At 44.4% G+C, this 24,276-nt stretch overlaps 1 protein-coding gene across 10 annotated transcripts in view; it reads left to right on the forward strand.

The window, feature by feature from the left end:
* The first annotated feature begins 9,935 nt into the window (after nt 1-9,935).
* The window catches only part of BCL2L13 (BCL2 like 13), a 105,527-nt gene continuing 91,186 nt past the window's right edge, over nt 9,936-24,276 (forward strand). For 5 of the 10 annotated variants that reach the window (XR_010598288.1, XM_065583294.1, XM_005288018.4 and 2 more), the window contains exons 1-2: nt 9,936-10,076; nt 19,691-19,880. Coding sequence is in view for 9 of the 10 variants with exons in the window: in XM_065583294.1 (XP_065439366.1) it covers nt 19,760-19,880 (121 nt within the window). In the remaining variant the exon portion in view is untranslated. Of the gene's footprint in view, nt 10,077-10,741; nt 10,920-13,230; nt 13,261-15,356; nt 15,417-16,507; nt 16,568-19,690; nt 19,881-24,276 lie in introns of those variants that run through there. The other 5 variants (XM_042849514.2, XM_042849527.2, XM_065583265.1 and 2 more) reach the window with 4 other exon arrangements.

The following is a 24,276-nucleotide window of genomic DNA, read 5'->3' on the forward strand; positions in this document are numbered from 1 at the left end:
AATGGGAACCGAGGCTCGGGGTGACGTCACGGGGCAGACCGCGCATGCGCGCTATAGCCCTATAGTGAGATGGGGGGCGGGGCCACCCCGTGGCCGTCCCAGACGGGGAGTTGATCCCTGTCCTAGTTACCAGCCCAGAACAAGCCTGTCAGTGTTATGAGGTGACACAGCAACGGTGACCCGGCTCCAGTGGGGGCTGCAGCGCTTGCTCAGTTTGGTATTTTTCTTACAGCCTAAGCACCTGGAATCATTTCACTACAGGAGAATTGCAGCATTCATTTAAAAAACATTCCCACGGTTATGGTTGCCAAAAGAGCTTGAAAACCTGACCTGAACATACCTGAAAAGACCCCAAACCAAAAGGCAAATAAAGAATCTGACATTATTTTGTAAAATCTTAATAGTTTTCAGTGCTTTGGGTTGGCAATAGTGCATCACGGGACGGCACAGTGGATGGAGCATTCCAGACATGGTTTAGTATGGAAGAATACAAGAAGCCAAGATCAGGAAGAGAAAAGGAGCATAAAGGTGGCAAGAGGCTGGGCAAGATGAAGCAAGAACTTTTAGATGCATATATGGACGGTTTTATGATGTCTCTGGCACTGGCACTGAGAGCCACTATACTTTTATGGCTTAGAGCTACAGTTCCAGGATTTCATTACAGAAGTACGTCAGGGATACAATAACTAGATTGTTGCCTCCTCTCTCTTGCCTGATATTTCATTACCTAAATTATTCCTCATCCACCTTTTTTGGGAACATTCTCAAATACTGTGTCCCTTCTTACATGACCAAGAATTCTGTTTTTTTTTTTTCCATTTCTTTCTGTGTCTAGATTTAAAACAGCTTTCCCTAGCCATATATATTTATTCTGGTTTGCAGAATTACTGGAAAATAGCACTATTCAGTTACATATTGAATATTTGTCACATTCATACTTCTTCCTACATTTTGGGTTGTCTCTGGTTACTGAACATTTACAGTGCCTCAAACCAAATAATGTTCTGATACAAGCTAATTATCTTCACTCATTTAATGAAATAATAGTACAAGAGATCATGGCAGCTATTTGAATTAATCTTTATGATTTTTTTTAAAGTTCAGGAGTTTCTAGTGTAGGAAGCAACTTGGACACTATAACATGATCACGTTTAAAGTAACTTCACAAAGAATCAGAACAGTATTATATTTAGTGTTGGTTGTCCAAACAAAGTTTCCATACCTTACTCTCTCCATGTACTTTGTTTTAAAATAAGATCCCAGACTTGCCATTATCTTCTTCTTTCTTAGCTCTCCAGAAATTCTGTAAGCTATAATCTGTATCTATGTGGACTGGATCACAGACATGCAGTTATCCTTTTGTAAAAGCTTCTGTCATCATTATTTCAAGTAACTTTTTTCTGCAGAATTTCCTAAAAAGATCACCAAGTATACAATTGTCAAGATTACCAAATTTCCTGCTGGAATTATATATATATATATATATATATATATATATTTCCCACCGTAACAGGTATGTGTACCACTTGTCTCTAGTGGATGGAATATGAGATGTTCTTGTGTGTGTAATCATCATAAACATACATACTGTACTGAAGACGGTTGCACTGACCAGAGTGACCAGGTTGATGGCATTGCACCAGCCATCATGTAGTGAAGTTCCCAGATCTGGCTCAATCCTGCAAATCCACAAATCTGTGGAGAGGCCTCATGAGTGGCACTAGGTAGGGTCAGAGCGTGGACCCCTTCACATGTCCCTAGGGAGTTTGAGAACACAGTGTGAGGTGGTGTTTTGTTTGTCCATCCATGTGACATGGCTGATGAGCTTGCAACACCACTTTTTAATAAAATGAGTGATTGAAGGAAGGACAGATCTCTGCACAATTGTGACATTTCACCCAAAATCAAACCACTTTATACTCCGTATTTGGTGCTGACAATGCACATGGAATGCCTCTAGCAGCTCCAAGTCTGCCTGTAAATTGTGTGAGAGAGAGAGAGATTATGTTGCCACCTAGTGGCACAGTTTACAAACTATTTATTGAACTCTAAAAGTGCTATACCAGCTGAAGTATGAACATTTAAGTGTTCGAGATCATGTCATCCTCTAGTCTCTGAAACCTATACAGGATATCAAGCCTAAAATTAGTGTACAAGCATCTACAAGTTTGAGAGGAATGAAGACAAATTTGGGTCTTACATAGGCTTGCCACTTTTTCAACTGGCATAGTGTGATATTGTGGTATTTCTCCTAGTGCATGTCAACAAAAAAATAATCCTATTTGTTTTGTATGAAAACATCACCATGTGGAAAATGCATCTTCACAGCATAATATTTTGTGGGACGCATAAGTGATTTGAGGCTGAGTAAGCTAAGGCCATGTCTACACTACAAAGTTAAGTCAACTTTATGTAAGTCGACATCAAGCCTCCGATTTAAGCAAGTCAATCTTGTGTGTCCACACTATGTTAATTGTGTTGGTGGAGTGCATCCTTACTAACAGGGCTTGCATCGACACACGGAGCACTGCACTGTGGGTAGCTATCCTACAGTGCATGTAGCCAAATGGAATTTTGGGTTGGGCTTGCAATGCCTTATGGGACCAAAACATTGATGCAGGTGGTTATGGGAACATGGCGCTAGCCTCCCATGATGCACTTACCTCCCTCATCCCTGGAATCAACATCAAACAAACCAAGCCTTTTTTGTGCCTTTTTTCGTAAGCCTGGGTTACCCGCGCCGATGCCATAGCACGATAAGCATGGACCCCGCTCGGTTGTACACTGTTGTTGTGAGCATTACAAACACCTCATGCCTTATCTTGCAGTATTTACACAGCCAATACTGGAGCTGCTGCGTGGAACAATGCGATGCCACTCTAGCAGCCCTGCTGGAAGACATAGAGCGGAGCAATTCGCAGTTGCTGGTGACAGTCACACATCACCTTGGCATGGTAGAGCACTGTTTCTGGGCCCAGGAAACAAGCATTGACTGGTGGGACCACATTGTTATGCAGCTATGGGATGATGAGCAGTGGCTGCAGAACTTTTGAATGCGTAAGGCCACTTTCCAGGAACTGCGTGAAGAACTTTCCCCAGCCCTGAAGCACAGCAATACTAAAATGAGAGCTGCTCTGACAGTGGAGAAACGAGTGGTGATAGCTCTGCTGAAGCTTGCAATGCTAAACTGCTACCGGTCAGTGGGGCATCAATTTTGACTGGGTATATCTACTGTGGGATCTGTTGTGATCCAAGTTTTCAGGGCTCCCATGGCTCATGAAGCTGTACATCGGCAGCCTGGACAACAGTAAGGACCGGTTCAACCATAGGTGAGCAAGTGCAGAATGATGGTGGAAAGTGCCTTTGGATGTTGTGACAGACCCAGACCAGAGGGGTACAGGAGTCTGGGAGAGGGCAAATATACTGGTCACTGGATTAGTAGTTTTCTGTTCCCTGAGTGACCAGAGAAGGGGCTGCACTAGAGTAATCAGGAACCTGCTAGAACCAGTTAAGGCCGGCAGGCTAATTAGGACACCTGGAGCCAATTAAGAAAAAGCTGCTAGAATCAATTAAGGCAGGCTAATCAGGGCACCTGGGTTTTAAAAGGAGTTCACTTCAGTTTGTGGTGTGAGTGTGAGGAGCTGGGAGCAAGGAGCTGAGAGGGTGTGCTGCTGGAGGACTGAGGAGCACAAGCGTTATCAGACACCAGGAGGAAGGTCCTGTGGTGAGAATAAGGAAGGTGTTTGGAGGAGGCCATGGGGAAGTAGCCCAGGGAGTTGTAGCTGTCATGCAGCTGTTACAGGAAGCACTATAGACATCTGCAGTCCACAGGGCCCTGGGCTGGAACCCAGAGTAGAGGGCGGGCCCGGGTTTCCCCCCCAAACCTCCCAATTGACCTGGACTGTGGGTTCTTCTAGAGGGGAAGGTCTCTGGGCTGTTCCCCAACCCACATCGTGAATCTCTGAGGCAAGAAAATCCGCCAATAACTGCAGGACCCACCAAGATAGAGGAGGAACTTTGTCACAACGTTTAAAAGGTTGCTAGGAGTCCTTAAAGACTAAGGCCTGGTCTACACTACAAGTTTATCTCGAATTTAGCAGTGTTAAACCAAATTAACCCTACACCCGTCCACACGACGACGCCCTTTACTTCGATATAAAGGGCTCTTAATATCGATATCTGTACTCCTCCCCGACGAGGGGAATAGTGCTGAAATCGGTATTGCCATTTCGAATTAGGGTTAGTGTGGCCGCAATTCGACGGTATTGGCCTCCGGGAGCTATCCCACAGTGCACCATTGTGATTGCTCTGGACAGCAATCTGAACTCGGATGCACTGGCCAGGTAGACAGGAAAAGCCCTGCGAACTTTTGAATTTCATTTCCTGTTTGCCCAGCGTGGAGAGCACAGGTGACCACGCAGAGCTCATCAGCACAGGTAACCATGCAGTCCAAGAATCGAAAAAGAGCACCAGCATGGACCGTACTGGAGGTACTGGATCTGATCGCTATATGGGGAGAGGATTCCGTGCTAGCAGAACTACTCCTCGTCGCCTGGTTTTGCAGGTTCTGGTTCAGCATAAACTGCACGATAACACGCCAGATGTTTACAATGCTCATGACTGCTGTCTTGAGCTGAGCGGGCTCCGTGCTTGCCGCGGTATGGTGTCTGCACTGTTCACCCAGGAAAAAGGCGCAAAAAGGTTGTCTGCTGTTGCTTTCCTGGAGGGAGGGGAAGGATGTACCCAGAACCACCCGCGACAATGTTTTTTGTCCCATCAGGCATTGGGATCTCAACCCAGAATTCCAATGGGTGGAGGAGACTGCGGGAACTATGGGATAGCTATCCACAGTGCAATGCTCTGGAAGTCGATGCTAGCCTCGGACGCACATCGCCAAATTAATGTGCTTAGTGTGGCCGCATACACTCGACTTTATAAAATCAGTTGCCAAAAATTGAATTCTGTAAATTCAGATTAATCCTGTAGTGTAGACATATCCTAACAGATTTATTTGGGCATAAGCTTTCGTGAGTAAAAAAACTCACTTCTTCAGACTCCTTGTTGTTTTTGTGGATACAGACAAACATGGCTATCCCCTGATAAAAGTTGCTGGCACTGTTTGTTTACTAGGTTAGACCTCAGTGAAAGCAATATCTGCATTGTTATTGCTACCTTCTGTGCTCCATAATATCTTTGAAACAAAGGGAGAAAAGTTTCTGCCAGGGTAGGGGGTTGAGGCAGATCACCTGGCAGCCAATTTTGAGCAACCAGACACCAGGGCAATAAGAAGAGCACATCAAAGGGCTCTGCTCTCCATGAGGTTTTGAAAGCCAGTTTCAGCAATGAGCCAGAGTAATGTGACACTTATCTACAAAAAGAAGAACAGGAGGACTTGTGGCACCTTAGAGACTAACAAATTTATTAGAGCATAAGCTTTCGTGGACTACAGCCCACTTCTTCGGATGCATATCTATGTTCTTCCTTACCAAACTGTCCCCTCTATTGCATTTTCTCCCCTGTAAACTCCACCCCCACCAACCACCTTGTGTTGAATGAATACAGAGCCTTTTTTCCTCAATCCCTTAAGTTTTATTATGCACACAAACACACAGAGACAACAAAGACAAGTAAGATAACCTGGGGCAAAAGGGCTGATAACACTGTGTGGGGAGAAACAAGGAAAACTTGCTTACAGATGCACTACAACAGGGTTTCTCAAACAGGGGTCGCCGCTTGTGTAGGGAAAGCCCCTGGCGGGCCGGGCCGATCGCGGCTCCCACTGGCCGCGGATCGCTGCTCCGGGCCAATGGAAGCTGATGGAAGAGGCGGCCAATAAGTCCCAGGCCCACGCTGCTGCCAGCAGCTCCCATTGGCCCGGAGCAGCGATCCGCGGCCAGTGGGAGCCGCGATCGGCCAGACCTGCGGACGGGGCAGGTAAACAAACCGGCCCAGCCCGCCAAGGGCTTCCCTACACAAGCGGCGACCCCTGTTTGAGAAACCCTGCACTACAATAACAATCAAAAGTGTAGGAACGGGCACCTTCTGGTCCTTGTACCCTCCCCTGGCATTGAGTGCAAGGGATACCAAACTTCGCCCTCCCCCGCGCCTCATAGGACATTTGGGAGAGGAGGATATAGACCTGGGCGATGATGGCAGCAGGTTCAGCATAGGCTGCAGAGGGACTCTAGCATCCAGCTGCCTTTCTTAAACCTCAGCCAGATGCCTCAATATGTCTGACTGCTCCTTCATAATCCGCAGCATCTCTTCCTGCATGGCACGCTCTTGTTCCCTGCATGCTCTCCTGTCCTCCCTGTCCATGTCCTCGGACAGTGTGATCCTCCATGCTCTGAGCTCCGTCTTGAAACTCCCTGAGGCGTGCATTAACTCACTGAACATGTCCTCCAAAGTCTTCTTTTTCTGCCTTCTACTCTGGGAAACTCACTGTCCTGGTGTAGAGGATGCGCCGAGGGACAAGGTTTCAGCTGCAAGGAATGCAAAGCACAAGGGTAGCATTGACAGTGCATACATTGTTTCTGGTGCAAGTTTTTTTTTTTTTTTAATTAAAAAAACCACCCCTCAATACACTTCACTGAAAGCCACAACATAATCACAACCACCGGCTATTGCAAGAGTCGGTTTGCTGCTCCAGCCATGGTGAGTAAGGCCACAAGGCCTGGGCAAGAGGTCTTGTGCTGTTGCTTTTGTGAAGACATCCTTGGGATCACAGGTTGAAACTTGAGAAAAGCCCCCTTTCCCATAGCAACCTGGGTGGTGCTTGAGGACAGGCACCAGTGTAAAGCCCCCCCAAATAGTTTGTTACAAAAGTGGCATGGCACTGGGGCGGGGCGGGAGGGAGGGGGGAAGGGAGACAAACAGCCCTTCCCCCCCTTTTTTCCCAGTGCTGCTTGCAATACACAGTGATCCCTTCCAATGACGGCACGTTTGGGAAAGCGTGGTTGCATGACTCATATTTCACCAAATGGGGGATGGATTACTTGTTGAATTGTTTGCGGTTTAAGGGCTAGCATTGAAAACTTCCCCCCGTTTCTCCTAGGTGACCCTATGCGATATCACTCTCCTGAGGGTAAGAGGGGCGGCAAGGGAACAGATGCTGCAAGCGTCTGGGTACAGACCTGGTCCTTATGCTGGAATGCTGTGTGCTGCAATTATGTCAGTAGAGTTAATACTGGAGTGGCGCGGGAAAGTGGCCTACTGTGATAGACAAAATAAGGCAGCCCTTCCCAAAAACCTTCTGCAAAGGATTGCAGAGTACCTCCATGAAAACTTCCTAGAGATCTCCATGGAAGATTCCCACGCCATCCCCGTGCACATAAATAGTCTTTTTCAGACAGCACCCTCTTCATAGCTGGAATGGCCACCAATACCCACTACATCTACATTTTTGTTCAGATTAAACATAACAAATAATAGCATGTAACCCCTACAGTTTGATTGGAAATGTGTACTCACAAGAGGTACCTTTCCCAGCATCATGCTCCGCTGCCAATTGGTCCTGTGAAGAGATGGGCTCCAGGGTTAAAAACAGTTCTTGGCTTTTGGGAAGAATGGATCCTCCGCTTGCCTACCTTACATTTTCCTCCTCTTCCTTGTCAACCATGTCCTCCTCATTGTTGCTCGAGGTTGCCCAGGGCTCCTGGGAGGTATCTACTGAGCATTGTGGGGTAGTTGTGCGGTTGTCGCTGAGAATCGCATGCAGCTCCTCATAAAAGTGGCAGGTCTGTTGGGCAGAACCAGAACGACTGTTCGCCTCCCTTGTCTTCTGGTACGCGCCTTTATTTTCACGAGGCACTGCTGCGTGTTCCTGGTGTAGCCCTTCTCCCCCATGTCCTGCACAATCTTGGCATAAATGTCAGCGTTTCTTCTGCTGGACTGGAGCTCTGCCTGCACAGATTCTTCTCCCCAGACAGCAATAAGATCCACCACCTCCTGTGTACTCTATGCTGGAGCGTGTTTGCAGCCTTGAGTCTCCATGATTAGTTGTGCTGGCGAGCTCTCTCTGCTGATCAAACAGGAAATTAAAATTCAAAAGTTCCCAGGGCTTTAACAGCAAAGTGTCTGTTTCCTGGCTGACGGTGCAGTGGAGTTGAAAGTACTCTCCAGAGCGGTCACAGCGGAGCACTGTGGGACACCTCCTGGAGGCCAATTAATTTGAATTACACAACACAGTGTCTACACTATCCTCATGTTGACCCATGGATGTCAAATCAAGCGCTACGCCTCTCGTGGAGATGGAGTATAGAAGTTGACTTTACAGGCTACTTAGGTCAATGGAAAGGACTCAGTAGTGTGAACACATCTACTACTAGATCGACTTAACGTGGCTTATGTCAACCTAAGTTTGTAGTGTATGAGAGGGGTAGCCGTGTTAGTCTGGATCTGTAAAAAGCAACAAAGAGTCCAGTGGCACCTTATAGACTAACAGATGTATTGGAGCATAAGCTTTCGTGGGTGAATACCTACTTTGTCAGACGCATGTAATGGAAATGTCCAGAGGCAGGTATAAATATGCATGCAAGAATCAGTCTAGAGATAACTAGGTTAGTTCAGTCAGGGAGGATGAGGCCCTCTTCTAGCAGTTGAGGTGTGAACACCAAGGGAGGAAAAGCTGCTTTTGTAGTTGGCTAGCCATTCACAGTCTTTGTTTAATGCTGAGCTGATGGTGTCAAATTTGCAAATGAACTGAAGCTCAGCGGTTTCTCTTTGATGTCTGGTCCTGAAGTTTTTTTGCTGTAGGATGGCTACCTTTAAATCTGCTATTGTGTGTCCAGGGAGGTTGAAGTGTTCTCCTATAGATTTTTGTATATTGCCATTTCTAATATCTGACTTGTGTCCATTTCTCCTTTTATGTAGGGACTGTCCAGTTTGGCTGATGTACATAGCAGAGGGGCATTGCTGGCACATGATGGCGTATATAACATTGGTGGACGTGCAGTTGAATGAACCGGTGATGTTGTAGCTGATCTGGTTAGGTCCTGTGATGGTGTCGCTGGTGTAGATATGTGGGAAGAGTTGGCATCGAGGTTTGTTGCATGGATTGTAGTGTAGATCAGGCCTAAGCTTGTTGAGTAGGGCTGACAACTACTTTGGTGTTTGGGGATGGTGTCAGTTTTCTCCAAGTGATCCACTTGTGGACTGTTTACAGGTCACATGAAGCATTTGTAGTGCCTATTACATTTGGGAGCATTATTAAAAGCTGCTTCTTGGAGCGGTGCCTTTCTAACCAACATAGACCAAGCAGTTGCTGCTTAACAAATAAAAATAATAGCAAGCAACCCTGTGTTGCAATGCAATGTCTTTTTTTGCTGCACCCTGGTGAATTATTTGCTCAGCTGGGTGACGATTTTTGGCACAGTCAGTAGGGACACTTAGTTTTCTCAGGGTGGGGAGGCATATATTTTAGTTGGGTGGGAGAGCACGTTTTGGTGAAGTGGAGTTGGGCAGGGAGTGTGTTTTTTTTGTTCTGGATTTTGGAGCTGAGAGAGAGATTTAAAAGATTGGAAATATTAATGAGACAGGAGGACGCAGGGACAGATGATCCCAGCCCAGCTCCATGAGGGGCAGTTGGGTGAGAGGGCCAGGAGGACTGGGGGCAGTGGGGCCACGGGGCCAGGACAAGCCCATCCCCATCGAGGACAGTGGGACCAGAGAGTCGCAGAGGCAGTGGGATTGGGGCACAGGGCCGTGCGCTCGGGTTGGCGGGGTGTGCATGAGGGAGCCTGTGTCACGCGTTGAGCGGGGGCAGCCCGGCTCTATCGAGGCAGCGAGTCAGACGGACACCTAACCTCCCTCACCGCCGCCATGACAGGTACCGAGGCGGAAGTTACCCATTGGCTCGCGGAAGGGTGTTTGCTATCGCCGCCGAGTAGAGGTCACACGACGCGAACTGTCCTTCCGGTTCCCCCGTGACGTGACCACGCTAACGTTACCTGATGCCCTTTCGCTCCCCCCCCTCCATCATGGCGGCGTCTGTAATTTAGGGCAGCTGGGAGCGCAGCGCGCACGCACAGGTTGGAGGCAGCGCCGCGCGTCCGCTGCCGCCGCCTCGCGAGACTCAGGTAAGGGGTCTGCACTCGACGCGCGCGCCCCTCACTCCCCTTCTCGGCGCGCGTGCGGCTTGTGGCGAGGAGGGTGGCGGTTCCGAGCGGCGCCCCCCGGGTTCGGACTCGGTGCCTGGAGAACTTTCACAGGGGGGAGAGGACGAGCGAGGGGAGGGGCGGTCACGAGCTGCCCGCGAGCCGCGGCGGCGGGGGGGCAGTGTCCGTACCGGTGACGGGGCGGGAGGAGCTCCCCCCCCAGGCCCCTCCAGCTACCACCTCCCCGCCCCCCACTGGTTGCCTCGCCTCTCGGTGGGGAGGGGGCTGCGCCCTGCGGTGTGACCCGCGCCCTCCCCTGTGTCTGCGCGCGGGGGACTGTTTGGGATGCGGTGGCTGAAGGACGTGCCCCTTCTTCCCCCCCCCGGCGCTGACTGAGCGGAGGCCCGGGGCGAAGGCTGGCCCGAGCGCTCCTCGCTGAGGCCGGCGCCCTCGCCCCCGGCCGCCCAGCAGCGCTGGTGCCACAGGTGAGGAGGCTGGCGCTGCAGCTGGCGGCCCCGCCGTGCCCTAGGCTGGCACCTCCCCAGCCCCGCGCTCTGCCCTTCCGAGAGCAGGTCCTGAGCCCCGGCTCGGCCCCTCCTGCACCGGGTCCCCATGGCGGCGTGGCTGACTGATTCCTCGGAGAGGTGGGGTACATACAGCGCTGCCAGAGAGCTCTGCCGGCGCGACCACACTCGCATGGCAGCGCTGTGAATTCCCAAGTGTAGCCAAGGCCAGAGTGAGCATCATTACAACACCCATAATATGCCATTTCTAGTGATCTTACTAAACTGAGTGAAATCTCTGTACACACATTTACCAGACCAGGTATGTCGATCAAATGTTAAGTTCAAATAAATTGGACAGGTGTGCAGTTTATTTTTTTTTTTGCAAGTGAATGAGCTTTGAGTATTGAAATATTAAATATCTAACTATCTCTAATGGATAATTTTGGAGGGAAGTTTAAAATGTAAACACAAGGAATAGTGTGGAGGATCTGAATGGCAAATGATTCGGTAGCATGTAGATCAGGTGGCCAAAGGATGTGACTATTGGCTGCACAGGTATATGTGCCTGCATTGGAGTGCGTGTGCTGATATAGCATACAGGCATATGATTTCTGTTCATTCCTACCTTACTGACTGACTTATTGCTTTGATTTCCCTCTTGACATTTCTCTATCTATAGAGGTATTTATACCTCACTCACCACTAGAGTATCTGTGCATTCTGAAAGGACTGTGCAGCTATCCCACTGACTATACTTGTGTGAATGTTTTTAAACTAATATACCAGTTGATTAACTTATGTTTTAACTATTCTTAATTTATGCAACATGAAATTAAATGGCATTGCAAACTACTAAAAATGAGTGAAAACTGTAATACTTAAAGGAAATTAGAGTTTTAATGATTTATCAACATCATGGTTTAAGGTCAAAGTTTGCAAAAGGTTGAGAACCTCTTCATTAGGTCATTTAATTGTTCTTTTAAAAAAATCAAACCATTTGTGTATGGGAGAATGTAATTAAATGAGCATTATAAGGTTAACTAAAACCACACCCCAAATAAATGACTACCACAGAACTTTTTACTGTTTTTCAAGTACTTCCATCTATTAAGTGTCACTTGAGAAACAGAGACAAGATGGGTGAGGTAATATCTTTTATTGGACCAGCTTCACTGGTGAAAGAGACAAGGTTTCCAGCTACACTGAACTTTGAAGAAGAGCTCTGTGTAGCTCCAAAACTTGTCTCTTTCACCAACAGAAGCTGGTCCAATGAAAGATATTACTTCACCTACCTGTCCTGGGACCAACATGACTACAATACCACTACAAAACAACTTGAGAAATAGTAATAGATGAAATATTGATTCATTTCCAGTAGGAACTGAAATGTTTAAATTCTGATGAATTTTTGACCATTTACTAAAACCAGTTAAAAGCAACAGAGTGTCCTGTGGCACCTTTAAGACCAACAGAAGTATTGGGAGCATAAGCTTTCGTGGGTAAGAACCTCACTTCTTCAGATGCAAGACTTGCATCTGAAGAAGTGAGGTTCTTACTCACAAAAGCTTATGCTCCCAATACTTCTGTTAGTCTTAAAGGTGCCACAGGACCCTCTGTTGCTTTTTACAGATTCAAACTAACACGGCTACCCCTCTGATACTTAAAACCAGTTAGTGTCACTTAGGCTACATCTACACTACAAGGGGGGGGGTCGATTTAAGATACGCAAATTCAGCTACGCGAATAGCGTAGCTGAATTCGACGTATCGCAGCCGACTTACCCCGCTGTAGGGACGGCGGCAAAATCGACCTCTGCGGCTTCCCATCGACGGCGCTTACTCCCACCTCCGCTGGTGGAGTAAGAGCGTCGATTCGGGGATTGATTGTCGCGTCCCAACGGGACGCGATAAATCGATCCCCGAGAGGTCGATTTCTACCCACCGATTCAGGCGGGTAGTGTAGACCCAGCCTTAGGCCTGGTCTACTCCTAAAACATAGGTTGACATAGCTACGGTGCTAAAGGGTGTGAAAAATCCACATCTGAGCACCATAGCTCTACCAACTGAACCTCTGGTATGGATGCAGCTAAGTCAATGGAAGAATACTTCCGTCAACCTAGGGTGCCATTGCTTGGGGAGGTGGAGTTCCTACAGCGTGAAAAACCCTTTCCGTTGCTGTAGTCTGCATCTGCACTATGGGAGACAGCAACGGAACTATGGCACCTTAGTTATGCTGCTGTAACACACACAGTGTAGATGAGGCCAGAGTAGCAATACCTCAAGATGTGTGTGGTTATTTTCAAACTCCTGCAAAAGCAGGTGCTATGGGGAATTCTAGCAGATGAAGGAGACATTCTCAGAGACCAATACTGCCAGGTTGAACCAGGGTGGAAAAAAGTGATTTAAATTGGATTTCTTGATTTTGTTATTTAAATTACATTTTTTCTTTTGAAAAATAAACCTGTTGAAAATGAAATCTGAATTTAATATAAAATGTTAAGACCTAAACTTAGTATTTAGTTGTAAATGTGAAACATGTTCTGATAAGAGAAGTTTAGGTATCCAAAACATATAAGGTTGTTTTGTTAATAAAAATAAATTTATATGCTGTTTTGTGCATTTAAATTCCAGCTATGACCCGAATGCAGCTTGACACAAATCGTGAGCAAAAAGTTAATTATGTTGCAAATAAGCAATACATCATTAACTGTTTCCTAACATACTAAAAGTGTACAATTAATAAGAATCTGAAAATATTAAGCTATATAATTTCTTAAACAAATATATGTAGTTATAATGTACCCTTCAATGTAGCAACAAGATGTACCAGATGTAGCGTAAAGGCTCTATTTAGTTGTTAATAAACGTGTTTTAATGGTTACAAAAACCAGTGAGAATACACCTTTCTTTAGAATGGAGGTCCCCAAACTGCGGGTGCGCGACTGGGGCCCAGTCCAGCCCCCACGTCAGGAGGGATCACCACCCAGCTCTGTTCCTGGCCCCAGTTCCACGCCTAGGGGCCCGGGCTGCCAGCCCCGGCCAAGGCTCCTCTCCTGCCTCCAGCCTTGGCCCCTTTACCCCGTCCATGTCCCCTGCACCCCCCTGAGCTGTAGCCCCACTCCTGGCTTGGTGGGAGGGGGGTGCCGACAGGGGTAAGCAGGGGGGCATGAGGTAAAAAGTTTGGGGACCACTGCTTTAGAAAATAACTGACATATAAATGGAAAAGTTGATTAAAATTGATTATTAAAATCAAAGTTTTCCACTTGGTGATTTAAATAATGATTTTAATACCTTGATTTAAATCAATTCACTAGTCCAGTGGTTCTGAAACTTTAGCAGCCTGAGGACCCCTATTTTGATTTAAAATTTGTACCGGATCCCCAAGCTGGTTTTTATTTTCCCCAGGGATGCTCAACCCCCACTCCTGCCCCTTCTCTTCCCTGCCTTTTCTACCCCTTCCCCTGCAGTGTGCAGGAGGCACTTGGAGGGGGGAGGTGGCCTCGGACAGGACTTGCGGACCCCTGGAGTACTCGGGCCCCAGTTTGAAAACCACTACACTAGTCCACTCTTATAGTTTCAGTTCAAAATTGTCTTGCAATGCTTCTCTGAACTTGTAGAGCATTTCACTGACTTTCTTGTTGTGCTGGTACGGGGAATGATCTTCAAATGTTTATGACCAGTGAAGCTCCTTGGGATCTGTTGTTTTTAATAAAAAGTGCAATGTAAATACAACATTTTAGATTAAGGTGCGATATAAAGTGTAATGGGTGAACTGGCTGAACGGAGACTCATAACTATTTTGAAGTATTATGCTGGAGAGAGGGCTCAGAATTGTGGAATATTTCAAAAGTGTGCTGCTTTAAAAATCATTTTAATTTTAAGGCTATGTCATCGCTGTAGCGATCACTCAGGTTAGCCTAGCTTGAGTGAGAGTGGCCACACTGCAAAAAAAATACTTGAAGAGCCCAGAGTGATTGTATTAGCAGCTGACAAGCTGTGCTTACTCAAGCCGTAAACTAGACCCCCTGGTGGACCAGCAACTTTAGATGCAACACTTGAGTTATAACTTCAGTTAACTATGCAGTGAACACAAGCCGTAACAGGGCTGCTACACTTGAGGCTGTGTTTTTCTAGGCCTTGGCTACACTCGCAGATTGTAGCGGCAGCTCTGTGAAGTGCGAGTGTAGTCGCGCCAGCTGCAAATACTCCACCTCTCCGAGGGGAATAGCTTGCAGCGCTGCGAGCGAGCGTGTAGCGCTGCAGGCGCTGATTACGCTGGCGCTTTACAGCGCTGCACTCGCTGCGCTCAGGGGGGGTGTGTTTTTTCACATCCCTGAGTGCCGCAAGTGCAGTGCTGTGAATTGCCAGTGTAGCCAAGGCCCTAGAGTGTTAAATAGACTGCTGTAAGGGGGGGTAGTCTCCCATTATCCTTTATAAACCTGGCAATAAAAAACCTGTAATATTCTGTTAGTGTCGCTATAAACGCATAAGGTGGGTCTCTGATCCATAACAGTTAAATGGATACCCAGTGAATCTTGGTGACATCTGGCAGAGTGTACTTTAATACAGTAGTTCAATACAGCTGCATATTGACTGTAAGTTTAGTAAGGCAAATGGAAAGCTGAATGTGCACTGAAATCCCGTCTAATAAGCGAGGGCTAAAACATAGCAAAGCCCCTTCACCAGAGGATTATAAACATTGTATTCATTGGGTAGCTTGTGTGTTATCATGTAATTGATGTATGACCCTGCTACAGATTAGGATGCGACAGACTGCATGAGGAAATGTCAGTTTGGCTGACCACACCAGTTCGCAGGTCAGTTGAATGGCTGAGCCCATGTCAAACAGATAATGGAGGTTTTTCTTGATGCGGGGTGGGGAGAGAGGAGTATGGGTCACAAACTTGAATAGAAGTAGAGATTTTAATGGGTATTGGGTTTTGTGAAGTAACGGTATTGTTAGCCATTCACAATAATGAATTTGAGCCCTTGCATTTTGTTTTGATAAGGAGCAATCAGTCTCTTGTTCTTGTGTTAAATCCATTGCATCCATTTAAATTCCCCCCCCCCCCTTTCTTTTAAGGCATTTCATAACACTATTCTCTGCTTATTTGACCTCGGCTCTTACGTTGAGCTCTGTTTCCTCTGCTCCAGAAATGATGCCAGCCTTGATAAACATTTTGTCTGCTTCTCTTATAAGTGTATCTGCTCCTTTTTCCTCTCTAACCCTAACCCTCTGTCCCTCCTCTGCTCTGGTTTGCCTTGTCACTTCTCTTGTCTTTTAATTTACTCTAAAAACTGGCCTTTTCTGTGAAGCCTGCAGTATGAGAATCAGTATTTTCTATTTCACTTCATAAATGAAAAAAATCTTAACTATAAACCACCATAATCAAAATGAGTAATCACATTATTGTATTGTAGGCCCTTCTTCAGCAACAACCAATAACTCTGACATGCTACCTTTTGGATTCTGAAGTTTGTCACTGATGTTTTCTCAGCAAAGCTGAAGACTCCTACTGTTCGGTGTTCTATACAGGTTCTTATGCTGTCATCACTGTAGTGTTGGAGTGCCCAAAATCTTTTACATGTGGCTAGTTCTTTTTTTCATCCTCTCCACAGGGAAACATTTTTAACCTCTTTTCCAAACAACCCATGACCTGATTTTTCAGAGGTGCTGAGCATGTACTGAAATTCTCTTGAATTAGGCTTAAGTCTTGTATGTGGATCCCTGTACCACCCCGGAGTCCCATTCTTTGTGTATTGGTGGACTCTTTTCCTTCCTTTCTATGCTGGCTCAGATATCTCATCTAAGGATAGTGCCTCATCCTCTGTTAAAAATTGTTCTTAAATGATATATAGTATAGTGCTTGGATTCCTCCAGATATCATTTGAAATTCTTTCAGGTTGTGTAAGATAATCACAATTCTGCACAGTTCAGTTTGCAAATCGACGATCTCCAAGGAACCATGTAAGTGCTGCAGGAAATGGTGGGAACCTGGGGTGTTCTGTGAAACAGTATTGAACAAAAGCTCCATAATGTGTTGGGAAACGCTTGATGAAGAGTGGCATCTTTCCCATCAATTTCAGTGCAGTTTTAACTCAAACCATAACAAGGTTTATCCCATCTCATGAAAGTATGCTCTGCCTGCCTAAATTTCCTTTGAAGTTTTAATTAGCTGTGGTGCTTTTCTTCACGTAACGTGTAGTACTGTAGTTGTGTGTTGTGTAACAGCTGCTGTTCCACCCCAGAAACTGTTAGTGCTGGGTGTAGCATTATTTACAGTGTTGTCTATAAAGCACTTGAGGATGAAAGGTGCTGTATAAATGTAAGATTATGAATGTGAGGGAAGAGATGCCAGTGACTCGAAAGTATCTCACCATTAGTCTTGTGTATGAATTGCAGCTGCAGTCATTTCTGCAGCAGAGGAGCCAACCATGGGGAATATTCCAGGCATTCTGAAATAAACAAGAGGAGGCAGGGCTTCCTGGAGTATAGTCTAAATGAAAGTGATCTCCACACTGCTTTTAATACTAAATGAGTTTGAAAGTATTAAAGATCAAAAGGAATAGTTTAACTGATTTCCCACTGATTCCCTTCCTTTTGCATCTTTTATTGTAAAATTTATTATCCTTTCCATACTACCTCAAAACAGCTCTATAGCAGTGTAGCTTTTATTTTTGCTTATCTTCCACAATTTGGTTGCCTTTGCAATAATGAGGAGGTTTAGAACTTACTTCTAATGTCTCATTTGGACACAAAGGAAGACTTTTTTTTCTTTTAAAGGCATCATTTGCCGGATGGAATGTACTTATGGCCCTGTAATGCATTGTCCGTACTGATCACAAGGCATTCTGAAATGTAAACAGTAGGAATGGCCTAAAAGGCTCCTAAAGTAGTGCTCTGTTTTTCACAAGATTTCATTACTATAAATCTAATCAGATTTGTACCATTAAATTTGGTGCTGTTTTTAGCTAAAAGTAATTGTCACACTAGTCCTGACAGTGATAGAACTATTCAGAACCCGTCAAATAGCTGTTTCTGTAGCCTCCATCATCTTTGGAGTGTACTGTCAGCTTCATCATTAGATGTCCACTCTAGCAGCAAAACATGCACTACTTATAGTTTGGAAATAACCATTTGAAGCAATTGAGAGCTTTTTAACTTTTAAAATTGATCGTGAATTCCCTGACCATTGTGGTTGGCTTCCTTGTGCTGCTTGACTAGATTCCCATTGGAAATAGTTATCCACACTTCATTTTACTTAAATAAGTAAATAGGCACTAATAGTCTAAATCTTTTTAAAATCTGCCTTGAACCTCTTTTCTTTACCAGATCTCAGATCGAAATCTCAGAAATTTTTTCGTTGCTACCCTTTCTCAGCTGTCATACTTTAAAAAATGTCAGGTCAAGAGAGATAATTTTTCTCTCATTTGAGCGTTTATAACAAGGGTCGGCAACCTTTCAGAAGTGCTGTGCCGAGTCTTCATTTATTCACTCTAATTTAAGATTTTGCGTGCCAGTAATACATTTTAAGGTTTTTAGAAGATCTCTTTCTAAAAGTCTATAATATATAACTAAACTATTGTTGTATATAAAGTTAATAAGGTTTCAAAATGTTTAAGAAGCTTCATTTAAAATTAAATTAAAATGCAGAGCCCCCCCGGACCGGTGGCCAGGACCCGGGCAGTGTGAGTGCCACTGAAAATCAGCTCGCGTGTCGCCTTTGGCACCAATGCCATAGGTTGCCTACCCCTGGTTTATAAAGTGAAATACATAAAAGTAGTAGGAATGGAAAAGTTGATCAGCCAGATGTTTATATTGAAGATATTTGGATCTCTGTCTCATCGAGGGACAGTGCCTGGCTGAGAAATTCAGTCTCGTAACCTGCTACTGGTCAGGGAGATGCCCTCCCACCTGCAGAGGGAGACACCAGTAAAGGGTGTGGAATTCCTTTCCTCTGTTAACCATGTGCTCCTGCTGTTTGAACACTAAAGTGAATGAGAGATGACCACTGTCAGTTTAATTGTGCAATAAGGTGTGAGTAGCAGCAGTGCTGGAATCTTATGAGAAGCAGCAGAAACAACAAAAATTTCAGCTGTTCCCAGGGAAGTAAGGATTGGGGAGAGGAGAGCTCTCTCTCCACCCTTACTCCCCCACCGTTTCCTGATATTGTATCTAAAGGGAACATTATGGAGCAGCTGCAACATGAAATTCACAAGTCTGGTGAACTTCATGGCTGCACTACAGGCAGTAGTGAAACAGGCCAAGGTTCTGTCAGTTTCTCTCTAACTAATGTGTGAGACAAGACAGCAAAGTGAAACTATCTTATCAGTTATTGGTAAGTAAACTTCTCAAACCCTGTGTAAAGGCCCTAACTAAGCAGTAGTGAACTACACAGTTTTAAGTTTAGAGATATACTATTGGCTTAAAAACCACAATTTGAAAATTTATTGTTACAAGCATAAACAATGATTACTATAAATGAGAGATTAGAGAGAGAAATCTTTCTGTTAGTTTTCCTGCACTTAACAGCACTTTGTAGGTTCCCAGATTTGCAGTTCCACTATAATCAGTTTTCTCTGTTGCTGCTGGTCTGTCACACAGCAACAGGGGAAGAGAAAAACATTTATGAAAATAGAAAATTTGTGGTTTCTTACTTCGTAGGCAAGTGATTAGAAAGCCACAAAAATGTCAGGCGAATTCATGTATGTGTAGAAACAAACTGGTCTTAAACTCTTTTAAGCTTAGTCTTCCAGTTAACTGTGTTCCTTTATAAACAAAAGTTTCTCCAGTCTGAAGCAAGTAAGAGAGCGCCCACCATCCCCTTTTCCATTTTAATCCAGCCATATATTTTTGGATGATACTGGAGTGGAAAAGAAAGGAAAGAAATGTTGTCTTGGACTGAGGCGTTAGTAGGCAAAGCTTCACCCTAAGCAAATGGAAACGGCAGTTATAAATTCTCCATAGGGTATTGAGATGGAAGCTCTTAAGAGTCTTTAGCAGAATCCTGGGGTGTGATTGCTCTTACTGTAATAGGGAGTATGGATTTCTGCTCTTGTTTACAAAAAAAATTAATCTTCTCTCTTTCAGTCTTCCCCTCTTAGCCAGAAGAAAAACTACGTGCACCATTAACCCTGTGGAGCATTGCAAGTCAATCCAATGGCGTCCTCTACTGCTGTGCCTGTAGGATTTCACTATGAAACAAAATATGTTGTTCTCAGCTACCTGGGGCTCTTGTCACAGGAGAAGCCACAAGAGCAACATCCTCCCTCAACTCCAGGTAACATTGTATTTACCTGTGTGGCTGCTTTATCAATGAACTGTAGAATTGAGAAGTCTGTCTTGCATGTATGTAAAAAGTGCAAAAAGCAGCAGCTAGACTTGTGCATCTCACTATATATGTTCACTTTTAAAATAACATGAAGATCTGGAGATAGAAACAAAGCAGTTCACATCTAGGTAACTGGTTTAATTTCAGCTGAGTCCATAGTGACTACAATTTATTGTCACAGTGTTGTTTGTCGTTTATGAAACAAATAGTTGGTCTCACTATAGCTCCTCAGAAGATATATTCTGGATGTCATCCTTGTTGCCACTCCAGAGGCTTTCTTTGCAGTTGCATTTTTTGGGCAATTTCCCACTCATGCTTTATCCCCTGGGGCTGGGTTAAACAGGTATCAGGCTTTTTTTTTTTTTTTTTTTTTTTTTTTTTTTTTTTTTTTTCAGTGTCTGAGTTCTAGCCTTGCTTGCAGTAGGTTTAAACAACACTGTGGTATATGCACTTGTGCCCTGTTTATATTAGTGCTTCCACTGTAGCTGCAGTCAGTGGTAGTACGGTGCTGGGATACTTCCAACAAAATGCTAGTGTAGACCAGGCTAGAGAAGTCGAGCACTGCATGGATCATGGAAGCAGTTCCTCCAGAGCAGGACTGAGGCATTCTGGAGGTGGGGGCAGTCTAAAGGAAGCCACGACTGCCATAGACTATTTCTCTTGTTTTGTGGATATAATTTTTAGTTTCCAGGGTTAACAATATGACATCTTTGTGGAACTGAAGTATGTTTTTTACATTGTATTTAGTTCTTTTCTGGTAAGTAGCACTGTTCTGAACTGTACAGCAAGGCAACAGAATTTAAAGCAAATAATGCAGGGAGCCTATTTACCTCTATTACTGGTATTTGGACCATTCTCCCAACTTTGTATTAAAGGGCTACCCTCTCTTCCTTGAGATCCCATCTTTTTAAAAATAATTCTTCCATGAAGACTTTCACTGTTAACCCATCATCTGGGGAAGAGGAAGGAATAGGGGAAATAAGCAGTGCTTGAAGAGTGTACTCGTCTAAGGTAGATTGTAAATAGCATAGGCCAATTACCATGTCTTCTCTTATTCTTTAGTGCCAAACGTTCAACAAATAATCATAAAATGAGCATCATGTATAAATATCTTGTATGTTTTGTTGGGTTGTTCCCTTTTTTTTACTACTTATTTATTTAGAAAGTATTAACAGGCTTACAAATCTTTGCCATGTAAATATCAGAAACAAAACAGTAACCATTACAATAGTGAGCATTTGTTTAAAGAGACATTATGCAGAACTGTGGTCATCAGATTTGACAAGGTGTTGCCATATTAGAGTGAGCATCATTACATCATCTACGACGGGTTGATTTTTTTTTAAGTGAAATCTCTGATTACACATTTAGCAGACTAGAAATATCAAATATTAACATTCCAAAAATTTGGACACATGCTGGAGTTTCTTGCAAGTGAATGTACTTTGTTGATTTTTTTCAGTAAATGGTAACCAAATATTTAATATCTATTCTCTGTTTCTTTTGCTGGGTATATAATTGGTTCATTAATTTTTCCATAATAACTCTCTCATGTTGTTTTCATAGAATATATGGGTTGGAAGGGACCTCAGGAGGTCATCTAGTCCAACCCCCTTTCAGAGCAGGACAAATCCCCAGACAGATTTTTGCCCCAGATCCCTAAATGGCCCCATCAAGGATTGAACTCACAACCCTGGGTTTAGCAGGCCAGTGCTCAAACCACTGAGCTATGCCTCCTCCTGTAGGGTTGGACTTTTTTCTTTTTCTAGTGAGCGGCTATCATATCAGTAGCATAGCAGCTATTAGCAGATGAGATTGATTTCCTTTTGTGTGACCATTTCCCCATTAGAAAGCCACAGGAGGATTACCAAAGGATCGTTTAGTAAGAAATATCCCACAACCTGTGGTATTTGGTTATGAATTGTATCCCAGTACTTTCTAATGACTGGACATATGCACCGTGTATACATAAAATCTCCTCTTTCATCACAGTTTCTCCAATGTTTATCCCCACTCAATCTATATACAGTATATATATATTTTTTTACCCTGACTGGTATGAGGTACCATTAAGGCAGTATCTTAGTCATTTTCTTTTATCGTGCCACAGACTGAGGTTGCTGGTCCTCTTTTCCAGATCAAAACCAATTCCTCTGGAGTAATTTGTCCATCCAGATCCTTTCCCCAGCCTGTTGCCTATACACACTTTTTGTGTGTGGAAAGTTGTCTGTAAAAATTGATATTTTCTATTAAAATTCATTTTCTGTATAAACAGCTTTTTTTAGAAAGCTGAGAAACAATGCCTAATTTGAAAGCACTGGTACCATGGAGAGTGAGCAAGTTAAGTTAGTTTTGATCTCTAAATAAGTTAGAAAAGTTTCTTTCTTGACTAGCTGGCCAACCATTTGTATTCCATGGCTCTCCCAGTCTTTAAAGCTCTCTGGTTCATTATTTCCATTAAGATCTGGATTTTTTTGCAATGTGTGACATTGGTGAGGAAAAATAATTTATTTCATCTGTAGTTCTATCCCAAACCTATAGATTATCTTTTGCTAATGAATGTGTAGTAATTTCTGGAGGGTGTGATATTTTTTATTAATCCGGTAGCCTAGCAGTGTTTGCACAGCCACAGTTTTCTTGTTGAATAAAGACCCAGTATTTTGGCTGGGTTAAATCTCCCCCCAGTCTTACTATTATTTTGAGCTTGCTGGCTTGATAGTACCATAGAATACTTTGAACAGCTAGTCAGTCAACTCTGTTTAATGGGTCTGTACAAAGTATTTGCACCCTTGATCTTTTCTTAGTCTGGTCTAGACTGGGCAGGGGAATAGATCTAAGTTACGCAACTTCAGCTACGTGAATAACGTAGCTGAAGTCGATGTACTTAGATCGACTTACTGTGGTATCTTCACCGCGGTGAGTCGACTGTTGCCACTCACCCGTTGACTCTGCGCCTCTCGTGGCGCTGGAGTACAGGAGTCAGCGGGACAGCGTTCAGGGGTCAATTTATCACGTCTAGACTAGATGTGATAAATCGATCCCCGCTGGATCAGCGGGTAGCGAAGACGTAACAACATCCTCTGTGTATTCCTGCTAGGGTTTTAGTCTGGGATGATTACCGAAAGATTCTGAAACAAGAAAGATATCCTTGGCAAAATGTTTATTTTGACTGTGGCTTTTCTTCCCAACCAAGAAATGGCATACTTTCCCCACCACTCCAAATCTTCCTTTATTTTCTGAAGTAGTGATTTGACATTTAAATCATAGAGCTCTTCTAGGTTGTTTGAGATATGAATTCCCAGGTATTTTATAGAATTTGTTGCCCATTTGCACACAAATGACTTCTGGGGGGCTGACTTCTCAGAGTCTGGCAAGTTTATAGTTAGCATTTCAGATTTAGCATAACTTATTTTAAATCCAGATGCTTTCCCAAAGTCATGGATTTGTTCACATACTAATTTTAGGGACATACTTCGTTTAGATAAAAATATTACATCATCTGCATATAAAGCTACTTTCTGATGTGTTCCTGTCAGTTTTATTCCTGTGGTAGTCATTGGCTTGGTCTACACTAAACCCCCAAATCGAACTAAGGTACGCAACTTCAGCTACGTGAATAACGTAGCTGAAGTTCGAAGTACCTTAGTTCGAACTTACCTCGGTCCACACGCGGCAGGCAGGCTCCCCCGTCGACTCCGCGGTACTCCTCTCGCCGAGCTGGAGTATTGCAGTCGACGGCGAGCACTTCCGTCCAGACAAGACGCGATAAGTCGAACCCAGAAGTTCGATTGCCAGCCGCTGAACTAGCGGCTGGGTATAGACGTACCCATTGTTCCTTATCCTCTGTGCAGAAGGCTCCATGGCCAGTGGCAAAGGTAAAGGAGACAATGGACATCCCCGCCCAGCAGTCCCTCTGTGTATTTCAAAGGGGAGATTTAACCCCATTATCTTGTGTAGCTGCCTTGGGGCTGGTGTAAAGAGCAGTTATCCATGTAAGGAACTGGGGGCCAGTAATGTCCCTTTGGGACTAGACTTGAAACAGAAAGTTCCACTATATCAAAAGCTTTCTCTGCATCAAGTGATAACAAAAGAATTGGATCTTGTTTAAATCTGCAATTATGGATGGTTCCAAGTACTCTCAGTATTGTCTGACATTTGTTTATCCTTAATACAGTTTGACCTGCATTCACGAGAACTGAGAGCATGGACTGCAATTGGCCAGCCAGTATTTTTATTAAAATCTTTGTCATGATTCAGGATTGCCCATTTTTAATGTCTGACACTACTAGCTCTTGTATTTCGGCACATGTTCAAATCAAGTTACGAGGGAAGGGAAATCCTTAAA

The sequence above is a fragment of the Chrysemys picta genome, chromosome 1 (assembly GCF_011386835.1).
Source record: "Chrysemys picta bellii isolate R12L10 chromosome 1, ASM1138683v2, whole genome shotgun sequence".
NCBI lineage: Eukaryota > Metazoa > Chordata > Testudines > Emydidae > Chrysemys > Chrysemys picta.